Genomic DNA, 13,175 nt, shown 5'->3' with positions numbered 1-13,175 from the left:
TTGTGGAGAGAGTTTTCCTACCGTCATGCGAAACCAAATCACTGACAAAATTCCAGAACATTTATTTCCTTGGTGAGCTGACAATAGCCTAGCTTGATGATTTCCCACACAATTGTGTAGCTCAGAACCTTAATGGAATGGCGTCAGTTCTGAGCAATGATTGCAATTTCAGAGACATCAGCGAGTGAGTAATTTGGTCGCGTTCTCAGCTCAATCCGAAACGAAGACATGTGATGACGCAAAACAAGGATATTCATTCATTGCTTTGAATACAGAACGATACTGAAAGTTTACCTTCCTTCCTTGCTTGAGACTTCTTCTTCTTCCGTTCATTCGTCTCTAACCTTCAAAAAGACCCTTGGAAAACTTTACTTCATCCACCCCCATTGCCTTGAGAAAGGCATTCGATCCCTCGCCGAGGTGGACGGCCAGCAATGATGTTGTTCAGTCGATTTCCTCATGAAGAATGAAAGTTTGCCTCAGCGAGATCCACTGTTTATACTCTAGGCAAATATCCCCTTCATCCTTCTTCTTTTCCTTTGTTCACGGAGACTTTACGTATTACGATTTCCTCTTCGTTGCTCGTCGATAAGTTGCTCGTTATTGACAGCTCTGTTCGGGAAAGCACACAAATGGACAGAACAAACGTATGAGGAAATGGGAATGCTTCCAATTTTCATCAATTTAAACCATATACAGACTGTGGGATTGTAATGTATAGCATATCGAACAAATCTTAGGGAATTTCCGATTCGTTTGGTATGTAAATCGTTTGGTATGTAAACCAACATCCGTTCGCGGCAAAAATAGTTATTAACATTAACTTTATTTCATAAGAACGTGACCTGTTTTCTGATTTGGAACCCTTAATGAAAGACGTCAAAAAACTGAGTCGAGAAAGACGGACACTTGGGGTGGGAAAGATGGACACTAACTGAAATTTCAAGTTTATGTACTCGATGAGTCAATATTTTAGAAATAAAAATGAGAAAACTTTACCGCTGATTCGATAAACTGGAAGAGAAGTGATAGTAAAACATTCACGTAACGAAAAATATCCAAAAAAAAAACTCGATAACAATGAGAACCTTAGAAGAAAACTTACACCGAGCTGCTCTTTGTAGATTACTTTTTTTGTTTTTATTTACAATTTTAAAAGAATGCCAGCTAGATGTACACAGTACACTGTATTGCAAGTTTGTACATCATTAATATTTAAAATAAAAATGTTATTTATCAATTATACAGAGGTGTCCGTCTTTCCTACTGTGTCCGTCTTTCTCGACTTTTCCCTTCTATCGGAAGCAGTCTTCGGAATGCAACGCGGTGCTGATGTGCGACTTGTTTTTTTGTACTCACTTGAACTCTCACTCCTTGTACACACATGTGCTCAGGCGAATCAACGCTTGTTGTCAACATCGTTCGCATTAAGGTTCGAACATCCTTACTGCACCGCATCCTTACACCGGTTTATACAGTGATGCTTTTGAATCCGGACGCTTTTCAATCCGGACAATATTTCATTACATGTCATGTCAAAATCATGACATTTTTTGCATGTTGAATTAATGTTACTGAGAGTTACTAATGTATCAATTTAGTTTAGTATCAAACGTAGCACCTAGCTGTTAATAAAAAAATGTCAAAAATAAAAATTAAAGTGAATTTCACAAACCCATGTCCGGAATAAAAAGCACATTCAGAAAATGATTCTAAAGTAGTATGGAGTATGGAGTGTGGAGCAAAGATTTTCGATTCGGGAAACCGCAAAACTCTTCGGTATATAGGACGGGGTCGATTATATGACCCGTTTGTATGTACGTGGGTAACTTTGTAACTTTGTCTGTAGCGCTGTCTCACATGATAGAAAATTAACCCCCTTCCTGTTGACCGATTGATCTGAAATTTGGAACACACCTTTATCTCTGCAGTCATTATAAAACTGCGTATTTCATGATTTTGAAAATCCAAAATGGAAAAACGGTCAATCTCTTTCATTTCATACCCATATTGATGGAGCTCTGCGAAAATATGTGAGAGGCCATTTTGTAGCGGCCGCCATCTTGGATTTTCAAGATAAAGAAATAACCCAGTATTATAATGACTACAGAGATAAAAGCGTGTTCCAAACTTCAGATGTATCGGTCAACAGAAAGGGGGTCAAATGTCTATTAATGTGGGACAGCACTACAGACCAACACGTTACAAACATACAAACATACGAATATGTTACAGGGCAAGCTAAATAAAACCGTTTAAAAATGTATATGGCGCCATTTTGGATTTGCATTCCTCATGAATAACTGTGTTCTATTACTCGAGTCTTTTCATTTGGAATATTTATCTGATTTTATAATCCATTACCGTTTTCGCGCAATAGTACGATGCCAGATCCGGCCAAAAAAGAGTGTCACCTTCGCAGGACCGGAGGAAGGGCAGCAGGCGCTTCTGCAGGCATTCTTCTGTATATATTTGGCAGTTGATGGTGCCAGTCATAATGGCTTGCTGAATACTCGGCAAATTTTTTGACCTTTTTTTCCGGAACTTTTTCACCGGAACATCCAGGCGGGACTTGCCGACGAAAAACTCCAGGCCGAAGATGTGCTTGGCATCCGGCAAACGTGTCTGGATTTAAAATCACGACACGATGAAAGAAATTTCAAATTTTGAAAAAATATAACACGATTTTGTGGAATTCTGTGATTCGTAACTTAGATGGAGGCCTTCTAATTCTATAGAAACGCTTATTTTTCATGCTACGATATGTCAATATTTATTAGTAGTTGAAGTTATTATCGTAAGCGCTTAAGCGTCCGGATTTCGATACATTACTATATACCCAGTTTTAAACCGCACTCGAATCTGGTTTGCTTGTTTCGTTTTCTCTGTTGAGTTATTTTTCATTACACAAGCGGATACGGTTGGTATGGAGGCTCGCTGTTGTTTTATGCTTAGCTTAGAACGAGCGAAGACAGAAGGGGCGCTAGGATATGACGTGTTTTTGTATAAAATGAGACGGCCATCACACAAGTGAGAAGCGATGTTTAGTATCGGAATTCTGCGCTGTGTTCATTTCGCGCTCACTTGTTTGTGAGTTTGATACACTTCATACCAAGAGAAGTTTGTTATTAGCGCGCCCTGATGAAAATTAAATTCGAGTGCAACACTACGTATTTTTTTGAAGACTGAACGTAAGTGTCAATTAAAAAGGCAAGTTTTAATAATATTGAGTTTACTTTGTTTACTCTTTAAGAGGGCAGTACCGTGATGAAATTTTGAAGCAAGATTCACTTCACTACTGATAGTTAGATTGTTCTTGTTAGGTTTGAAAACAAGAATTCATATTAATTAAGTAATACGCTAGTTGAGTAATACGAGTGGGTTTTTTCCCATATTATAGCCACCCACTAGTGAACTACTAAACCCACACCAATGGTCTCCTTCTCCGCTCAAAAATCATCTGGAAGAATATTCGGCAGTTTTGATTTGTTGTCGCACACTACCGTCAACTGTTAATCCGGAGTGCGTGTTATTTGTTGTTTTCTCTAAAATCCATTGATCCAAATGTGTCTTCCGTGGGCTAATTTTCCATAGATTCAAAACTCTTGCTTAAAATACACTCTGCCACCATTTTCCCTGCAGTATTATAGATGAGAGGCTCAGAAGGAAAAGGATCGATCGATGAATTAATCGATCTCTCTTCATCAACTTTTTCTTTGGTAAATAAATCAACTGCAAAAACGATCCAATTTGAGTTTGCTATACAATCCGATAGATGAGGTTCTGATCTATCTTCCACATTGTCAAATACAGCTGGGAATGTGTCTGCAACTAAGTTGTGACCCAAAGCGAGAGTCGATGTAGAAAAATCGATGATGTCACTTACACCTCTTTCATTTCAAGCCCCTCAGATATAATCAGCATTTCCACGAAAAAAGATCTACCGAAAAACCATTTCTCTAAATTCATGCAAACCTCGTACATTCATTTCAGATTTTTTTTTAAAGTGCAAACATAGAGCAATTGCAAATAATATCGACAAATGACAAAACATGAGTATTTTTGATTCGAATGAAAGTTTGTATTCTGTTTGGGTTGGATGAAATATGAGTTTTTCACAGCATTTGGGAATTTTTTGACTCAGGTGTAACTTTTGAAAAGGACGTATCGATTTTAGCAAGAGATATATTTTATTATTTATATCTCATAAACTATGAGTCTTACCGAAATAGTGTCTTCGAAAGAGTTATAGAGTATTGATGTCCAAACGTGAAAAAAATATACGCTGAGAAAAAAATTAGTACTTTTTTTTATTTACTAAAAAATCATTTAATATCTAAAATACATATTTTAATTTTTCTTTATATTCTCAAATAAAATAGAAGTCATGTAGAAAAATGAGTCCAAGATAGTAAAACTATTTTTGACGAACTTTGTGGAACATCGAATTTTTATTAATTTTCGAGACTTGGAATTTTTGTGTGTTAACAATAATTTTTAGGCACAAGTTATGAATCCTAATGTGTTTTAAAACAAAAAAGCTCATTATCAATCTCCTTCTCAATACAGCAATTCTCGAGATATCTAAAAAAATATTTCTAATTCATTGTCTTTTTTTATAGTAAATAGGCTCTTTCAATATGTTTGTCGTGTTATACCGTTCTGAATCATATTTCTGACAACATCATATTTCGGGCACTTTGTTTATATATCTTGAAATGCTTAATGCACTGATGCTATAACTATAAAATCAATATCACAATTGCTTCTTTAGAGTAATCCCTTGGTTTCACTATCATTTCATTTGAGAATTACATTTTAATTATAACATAGTAGGGAAAAATTCAACAGCACTACTCATTATCGTTTGTGTTTGACGTTTGCTTAGCGTGATAACGTAGAATTCAATCAATATTTAAATTTCTCTCGTGTTTCATCAGTTCTCATCATCGTTATCAGGTTACTGTGATTGCTTGGTAAGTGTTTCGCAGTTGACTATAAAATATAATCAAGTGTAATGTAATTTTCGTCCAAAAAATTACAAAATAAAGTGTCCGAAATTTTAATTCAATCTGTCCGAAGTTTGATTCAGTGTCCGAAGTTTGATTCTTATTCGCTTCATTTGAAAAGCATTTTATTCGATGATTTTCTTATGTTTTCAGTCAAATAGGTACCAAAGTAGAAAGCTTAGAAGCATATTGAACTAATTCATTAAAAATATCTTCCAAATAATACCTGTGCATGAAGTTTAGATCTGTTTTCTGCATCATATGCCTTGAGCGTCCGAAATATGATTCGGAACGGTACCGCCATGTTCAAGAAATTTTATGAATTTGCTTATAGTTTTTAACAACTTTTCTAAATACATCATCATGGTAAAAATATATGTTTAGGAGTTACCTTGAAAAACATTATCGCTAGGTTTTGTATGAACCCACATGTCGCCAAATTTTCTACATGACTTATGTTTTATATGGAAAAAAAAATTAAAAAATTCAAATATGTATATTAGTTATTGCAAATTGTTTTTTTTTTTGTAAATAAAAAAAGAGTACTATTTTTTTTCTCTGAGTAAATTTTTTTTCCCTTTTTAACATCATTACCCTATATTTCTTTCTAAGACACTATTTCGATACGACTCATAGTTTTCTAAGTAATCAAAGTTATCAAAGTTATCTAAGATTTCTTTTTTCAAAGATTCCTTTTACTAAAATCGATACGCCCTTTCCAAAAGTTACACTTTAGTCAGAAAAATCCCAAATGCTGTGGAAAACTCATATTTCCTCCAACCCTAACGGAATACAAATTTTCATTCGAATCGAAAATATTCATGTTATGTCATTTGTCGATATCATTTGGATTTGCTCTATGTTTGAACTTTTAAAAAAAATTGTGGAATGAATGTACGAGGTTTGAACGAAATTAGAGGAATGGTTTTTCGGAAGATTTTTTTTTTCGTGAAATTGCTGATTATATCTGAGGGGCTTGAAATGAAAGAGATGTAAGTGACATCAAAATACAAGTTTTTAAAATCGGTATTTTTAGTTCGATATCATTTGGAATTGCACCATAACATAAAATATCATAAAACAAAATATCAAAATTTCAAGAACACTTTTTTTATTTAATGTTTGAGATATATTTCTAAGAAACTAAACTTTTTTTACGCGATTGATACATGCGCACAAAAAATCGCGTAATTTCGAGCAAACTGCATTAAAAAAAAATTTCCCCGTTATCGGTGCGCACTTGTCACAGCCACACTCGTAAACGTAAAAAGCCAGGGTAGTCTGTTTCGCCGCAAAAAAACCTTGCGTCTCCATAATTTAATTTAATCCAAGGAGACGCATGAATGGTTTGAGGCGAAACACACAACCTACGGGTTTTATGAAAAAGGGAAAGAAGACAGAAAAACACGATTTCAAATCCCTCCCCCTCCATGACCAAGCCTGGACATTGATTAGTTCAATGAAGTTCAATGAAATGTTCTAGTTATGTCTAAAGATTTTACACGAAAAAAGTGCAACATTTCCTTTTTACTTCACGGATAAAAATAGATGAGTTCAGAGTGTAATGTTTACATGTTCGAAATCGAGATATTTTCCAAGCAAGAGGTGCACCGACAAATAATTATGGTCGCGGTCGCGAAAAATCCCCGCCAGACCCACAGGTGGGTTGCGAAACAGTTAGGAATCGACCGTTCGACCGTGTCCCGTGTGGTAAAATCGTTCAAGGCGACCCAGACAACTCAGCAGCGAGCTGGCAGCGGAAGAAAAGAGAATACGATCGACCCCGTGAAGGCAAGGAAAGTGAGGGATTACTTCAAGCGCAACCCGCCCTTTCGATTCGGGACGTGACAAAGAAAGTCGATTATTCCGTCTGGTTCGTCCAGAAGATAATGAAGCGGGCCGGCCTTCATGTATTCAAGGTAAGGAAGATGCCTAACCGAATCGATCAACAGAATATGGCGCCAGGAAACTGTACCGCGAGTGGTTGGTGCAACCGAAATGCATCGTAATGGACGACGAGACGTACAATAAAGCGGATGCTAAGCAGATCCTCGGCCTGGAGTTTTTCGTCGGCAAGTTCCACCTGGATGTTCCGAATAAGTTCCGGTAAAAGAAGGTCAACGAATATACCAAAGTATTCAGCGAGCCGTACATAACGACTGGCACAGAACTGTGCCCAATAGTTAAAAATTCTGGGTGTTTATGAACGGCAAACTCCTAGAAACATGAAAGGTCTTCAAAAACGACCAGGATTTGTGTAACGAAGATGGCGCAAGTGTTGCAGAGAATTTGATGGCTAACATTAAGTCCCAGGTGCGGGCATTTAGTCTTGTAAAGGAGGTTGAACAAACAGCTTTGCAAAAAAGTAGAAGGAATTTAACTTATCCAATACTCCAAAATAGTGGCCCTGGAAAAAACTTTTGTTACATGAACCGAACTATACTTCTAACGGGTTGCAAGAGTTGTAGCGGTAGAAAGAATCCGGAATCTTTAATTACTAATCTATTTCAATTTTCTGTTAAAAAATCAGAAAAATATTCCAACATTAACATGAAAAACTCGACATTCTCTGGAAATATAATAAAACCGTCTCTACGAAATAACTAATCGATCGTTCGCCTGTTTTCTTAATTTGGCTCAAAAGGATCAGAAGCGACACTTTTTCAGTGCATTCTTAAGCTTAGGTTTAAATATCTGGCTTGCCTCATCGATATTCAACTTGTCTAAAACATTGAATGTGGTTGGTCGTAATAATTATATCGCCATAATTACAAAGACAAAATCCAACCTTTCCGCAAGATTAACATTTTTCCAAAAAAGAATAGCTAATTGACTTCAAGCTGATATATTGATCATCGGAATCGGTTCAGTTGTTCAAAAGTTATAAAAGTCATGAATTTTTGAAAAAAGCCATTTTCGGAAAAAGAGGAATAATTTATTTTTTGAACCACCTTAAAAAGGAAATGGGTGACCATGAAAAAATTTAAAAAAAAACACTCTAATATGTTACGATACGATTTTACGCAAACCGTTAACTATTTTGAAAATGGACACCATAGTTAAATAAACAATTCATTGCTTCACGAATAACAAATTTAGAGCATCCAGCATCAAAGAAGAGAAAGTGAACCGATTAAATTCAAGAAACACCCGCATTATTTTGTTCTGGAAGCTCTGCAATCTCGATATTTGTGTATAATTAGCTAAAAATAAAATGGAAGAACAAACATCTAAATAAGGAAAGATTATTGATTTGCATATAGGCTTAAGATTCCATACTTCCTGGCAATTTTCTTGATGACATTGTCAATGGGAGTGTTGAACTAGAGTTTTTCATCAATAATCACGCCAAGAAATTGAGCCCCCGAACGCGATCAATGGCCTCATCATCAATTACAATAGAAACATTTTCATTTATTCGATTTCGCGAGATTATTATAAATTTAGTTTAACTTATTTTTAATTACAATTGCTTATACTTTAACCATCTACTTAACGAACGCGTATTTTAATTCCAATGTAAAACGACCTGATTCAAATCATTAGCTGATTAATATCACAAATTAATATTAGAAAATCGGAAAACTCGTCGCATTTCATATTGCCATATTAATGTGCAATAAATATAATGGGCACTGATACTCTTCCCTGACGCACTCCAAGATTATTCTCTATGGGACTGCAAATGAAATCGTTAAAAATAGTCCGCAGAGTTCTGTCATACAAATAGCTTTCAAACCATTTAAATGCAGTACTAGTAATTCAAAAGTGCTTAATCGTACTCAACAACAAGGGCCTAGAAATTGTATCGACAGCGCGTTTTAGATCCAAGAAACCAGCAATGATTGTATCTTTACATTCTTATAATATTTCTCTATCCATTTTGCTAACACCAAGTCTGATGCGGTTTCACGGAAATGACCTTCCCGAAATTCCGATTGTTCTGGTATTAGCAAAGCGTTAAGAGTTAAACGTTCCAACGTCTGGCCGTTAACAACTAATTCTCTAATGTCTGCAAGATTTTGATGGGACGGAGCTCTTCGGCTTCAATCGTTCCAGCAACCTTTTGAATAGGAACTATTAGGGATTCTTTCCACACATGGGCACATGCCCAGTTTATTAATAAGATCCAACAAGATGTAGTCGATGATATGAAAGCATGAATGAAGAATGCTTCTTTAGTAAAATCCGGATTCTATTATTGACGAGCAGTTCACATGAAACAATGCCTGAATAATTTGATAACGAATTAGTGACGAATCATACATGACAAATCAATACAAATCTGCAGAATTTTGAACAAATCTTACGTTCAGTCAACTCCTGCTAGCCATCACAATATCCAATAGCCTAGAGAATACAAACAGGGTATTGACGCCTTATTCATATTTCCACAGGTTTTACTCTACCCGGAAGAAGGATGGGCGCGCAGTGCGGCGTCTAGTTATTGGACAATATCGCCTTGTCGATGGCGAAGGAATCGCTGCATCGTCGAAGAAGTGGCTGGATCCAGAAAGTAAGTAAAATGCATGCATAATCGACTCGAATCGCACTAAGAAACGTTTGCATAAAATACGGTTGGTGATATAACGTAGTTCAGCATTGCAGTTCATTTGCAATTGTCAAACCAAACACGTACATCAAACCGGAATTCCAACTAAGAAGCATTTGATCGCGCTGATTCCAAGCGTGATATCCAAATCTACCACCAAACGACAATCTCATCTCTGATTTGAATGGTTGCCGACACGACTAGGAATCGACATTTTTCTTTTTGATCGTCACTTCTCCAGCTTCGTTTCTCATGATTATGGCAAAAATCAACCTGAATTTTCTTCGAAAAATTAACCACTCTCCATTTCGATTCCGCTGTGTACGTTTAGCCGAAGCCAGCACCTGGTACAACACTGCAATCAAACATAATTTATTCAATTTCAACACAATTTACGATGTTTCTCTAGCGGAAGGAATAAATTTCCGCCAAGGATTCCTTCGGCTTGGCAAATTACGTAACATCAATTTGTATCGAAGATATTCGTTCCCTCCCTCCGAAAAAAAACCTTCCCTTCCAGCAGCGAAAGGAAATGCTTGTTAAATCTTCAATCGTTCCTCCAGTCCAGTCCGATTCGTAAGACGAGAATATATTATCCGAACGGATGAAAAATTATCATTTGCCAAAGATGGAAATCGCAGCTATTGGCAGCTGGATTCGTTATGCTCCAAGATGTATTTCCAGGGGGCTTCCCGAAATGACAAATCACCAAGATTTGCATATTTTTCACTTCTCGTCCAAACAGCTGCCGGTTCGGCCGAAACACACAGTTGTAATACAACGGTTTGTCGATGGATGATGGGGGTGAGTAGTTACTGTGGTTTTGTGTGGTATTCACGCCCGACCCGTCCATCGCTCAGTTTGGTTGAGGTCAAAATCAGAGGCAACCCTCGATACAGATGGATGGCATCCCGGAGCGAAAGCGAGCAATATCGGTTTCCTGTGTCCCACCAGCCAGACGCAGGTGAAGATTTTTCATTGTTCCTAGAAGGTTCCCCCTTTCCCCTTTCACTGCAGGACAGAAAATTTAATGAAAACCCATTAGGACTGACAGACAAATTAGAATGGTGGTTAAACATTCAACGTTTGAGGTATACTTTGTGGTTTTTGCGGAGGTTCTGGTTTGTGTCAATTGTGGGTTGTGGGTGATTTGTACATATTTATTACACATATTAATTGCCTGTGCTGAGAGAGAGAGCTTTATCGCAATTTTCGGTAACGATATGACGAGTGTAGAAATCACGCTGGGACTAGGAATTTGTAATTGACAGTGGAACTAAAACGTTGAATTCGATCATTTATTGTGGTGATTTACGAAACAGAAAGTGATAAACGGTACCTTTGTTAATCAATTATAAAAAAAAATGAATAAGCTCGCTGAATGAATAAGCACGCACTATTTGGCGAAATACAGCCATATGGAATGGATGACAAACATCGTTAACACATAGTAGACTGTTTGTCAATCCCGATATTATTTTGTGTCCGTCCGCTGTTTATTTTAAAAGAAAATATTTATAACTAGCTGACCCGACGAACTTCGTCCCGCCCTAAATAGATTTTTGATTTGAATACTTTCAAACATCCACGTTTTCTTACTAAGTGAACGTTAGTGAGTCCAATCACTGAACTCTTCATTGAATGATTACCCTTTGACCCTTTACAATTTTTTTTACTATAAATTGTCTAGTACTTCTACAAAAAATCGATTATAAATCCGTCCTTATAATATTATTTTCAGACACAATTCTCGTTCAAGGAGAATTGTGTCTTCAAGCATTTGGAAATAACATGTTTCTCCGTTGCATGGAATACATGCTTGATACAGAGAATATTACAAAATAAAGACAGCTCAAATCGGACCATTCCTTCCTCGGGTTTAGGGCACACCAACACATTTGGCCTTCCATTTTTGTTTATACGAGGGTCACTATTTATATTTCGGGAAATAGGAACAAAAACAAATAGTTAAGCTGCGAATATATTTTTATTGTTTTTCAAAGTACTCGCCACGATGATCGATACACTTGCATGCGCTTAAACCAATTTTCAAAGCATTTATTCCAATCGACACGAGCCTTTTTTTTGAGCGATTGTCAAATTATGTGGGATTCAACGTGAACATAATTTTCGCACAACTAAGTGTTCATGTAAAATCGCATATATGCTGCTGGAACTAATGCTTAGGGATGCCTCAATCTCACAATAGGTTACATGACGATCTTGCTTAATCATTTCGTGCACAGCATCGATGTTTTCTGGCACTACAGTCGATTTTGGACGACCTTCACGAAACTCGTCGGACAGCGAACTACGACCACGATTGAATTCACTATACCAGCGATACACAGTGGTTTTTGATGGAGCTTCATCGCCAAAAGTTGATTGACGCACTCTTGTTGTGATAATCCACGTCGAAAGTCGTAAAAAATCATCGCACGAAAATGTTCACGATTCAGTTCCATTTTTTTGCCGAGACCAAACTTTCAACTAAATATAAAATAAACAAATAGCGTCCGTATGACAAAATGTTCTGAGTACGTATATCGTCAAAAATGTCAAACTTTACGATGGTTCCATCGTCAGATGGACTCACATGACATCAGTGTTGCCAATTCCCGAAATATAAATAGTGACCCTCGTATAGATAGAAGATATAGGGATGCGTTATTCCGTCTGAAAATCCTTTTCCACTTTTGAGCAAAAATAAATTTCGTTAGCGCCAACATCAAATGGACTAACAACGCTTAGCTAATTGTAGAACATATGGGAATTCAATTTTCCGAATTTTCCGATTTTTCTCTCCACTATATTGATCTACGAGAAGAGACGAATACAACAAAATACAGGAGGCTAAAATCGGACCATCCTTTCTTAGGGTTTTCCGCTTACCAACAGATTTTGCGTTCCTTTTTTATTTATATAGATATAAGATATGGAAATGCGTTATTTCGCCTGAAAATCCATTTCCACTTACGAACACAGATCAATTTCGATAGCACAAACATCGAATGGACTAACAACGCTTATTATGATGTAATGTTCGATCATGTGGGAATTCAATTTTCCGAATTTTTCGACCTTCCTTCAGAGTTTTCCGCAAATTTCCCGGTTTTTCTCTCCACTATATTGATCTACGAGAAGAGACGAATACAAAAAAATAAAGAAGGCTAAAATCGTACCATCACTTCTTCGGGTTTTCCGCTTACCAACAGATTTTGCCTTACATTGTTCTTATATAGATGAAAATGGCTTCAACTGTATAGCAGTAGCGCTGGCCACTGCATCTATGATAATTGAGGAGGATAGACCATAAAAACAAAAAAAAACAGTTTCGTAATCGCTGCATCAAAAAGCGCGAAACGGAGGGATTTTACGTGAAGCTGCAGCGAGAGCTACGAGATGAGTCTCCAAAGTTATATAAGAACTTCGTTCGTATGGGGTCTGAAGATTTCGATTATCGTCTCCGTTTGGTTACGCCGTTGTTTCAAAAACAGGATACACAAATGTGGAAAGCCTGCCGGAGAGCGACTTGTATTGATTAGGGATTTTTAACCGGCTTTACCGTTATCGGTTTCACCGGTTATACCGGGTCATTTTCCATTACCGAATCA

At 36.9% G+C, this 13,175-nt stretch overlaps 1 protein-coding gene across 1 annotated transcript in view; it reads left to right on the top strand.

Moving 5' to 3' along the window:
- LOC129769243 (uncharacterized) overlaps window positions 1-13,175 on the top strand; it is a 199,795-nt gene that overhangs the window by 90,694 nt on the left and 95,926 nt on the right. Inside the window, exon 3 of the mRNA XM_055771355.1 lies at window positions 9,407-9,525. Within this exon, the coding sequence (XP_055627330.1) occupies window positions 9,407-9,525 (119 nt within the window). The remainder of the gene's footprint in view (window positions 1-9,406; window positions 9,526-13,175) is intronic.

The sequence above is a fragment of the Toxorhynchites rutilus genome, chromosome 2 (genome assembly GCF_029784135.1).
Source record: "Toxorhynchites rutilus septentrionalis strain SRP chromosome 2, ASM2978413v1, whole genome shotgun sequence".
Classification (NCBI taxonomy): Eukaryota; Metazoa; Arthropoda; class Insecta; order Diptera; family Culicidae; genus Toxorhynchites; species Toxorhynchites rutilus.
Note: the sequence above shows the minus strand (reverse complement) of the source record. Positions and strands in the feature narration are given on the sequence as shown.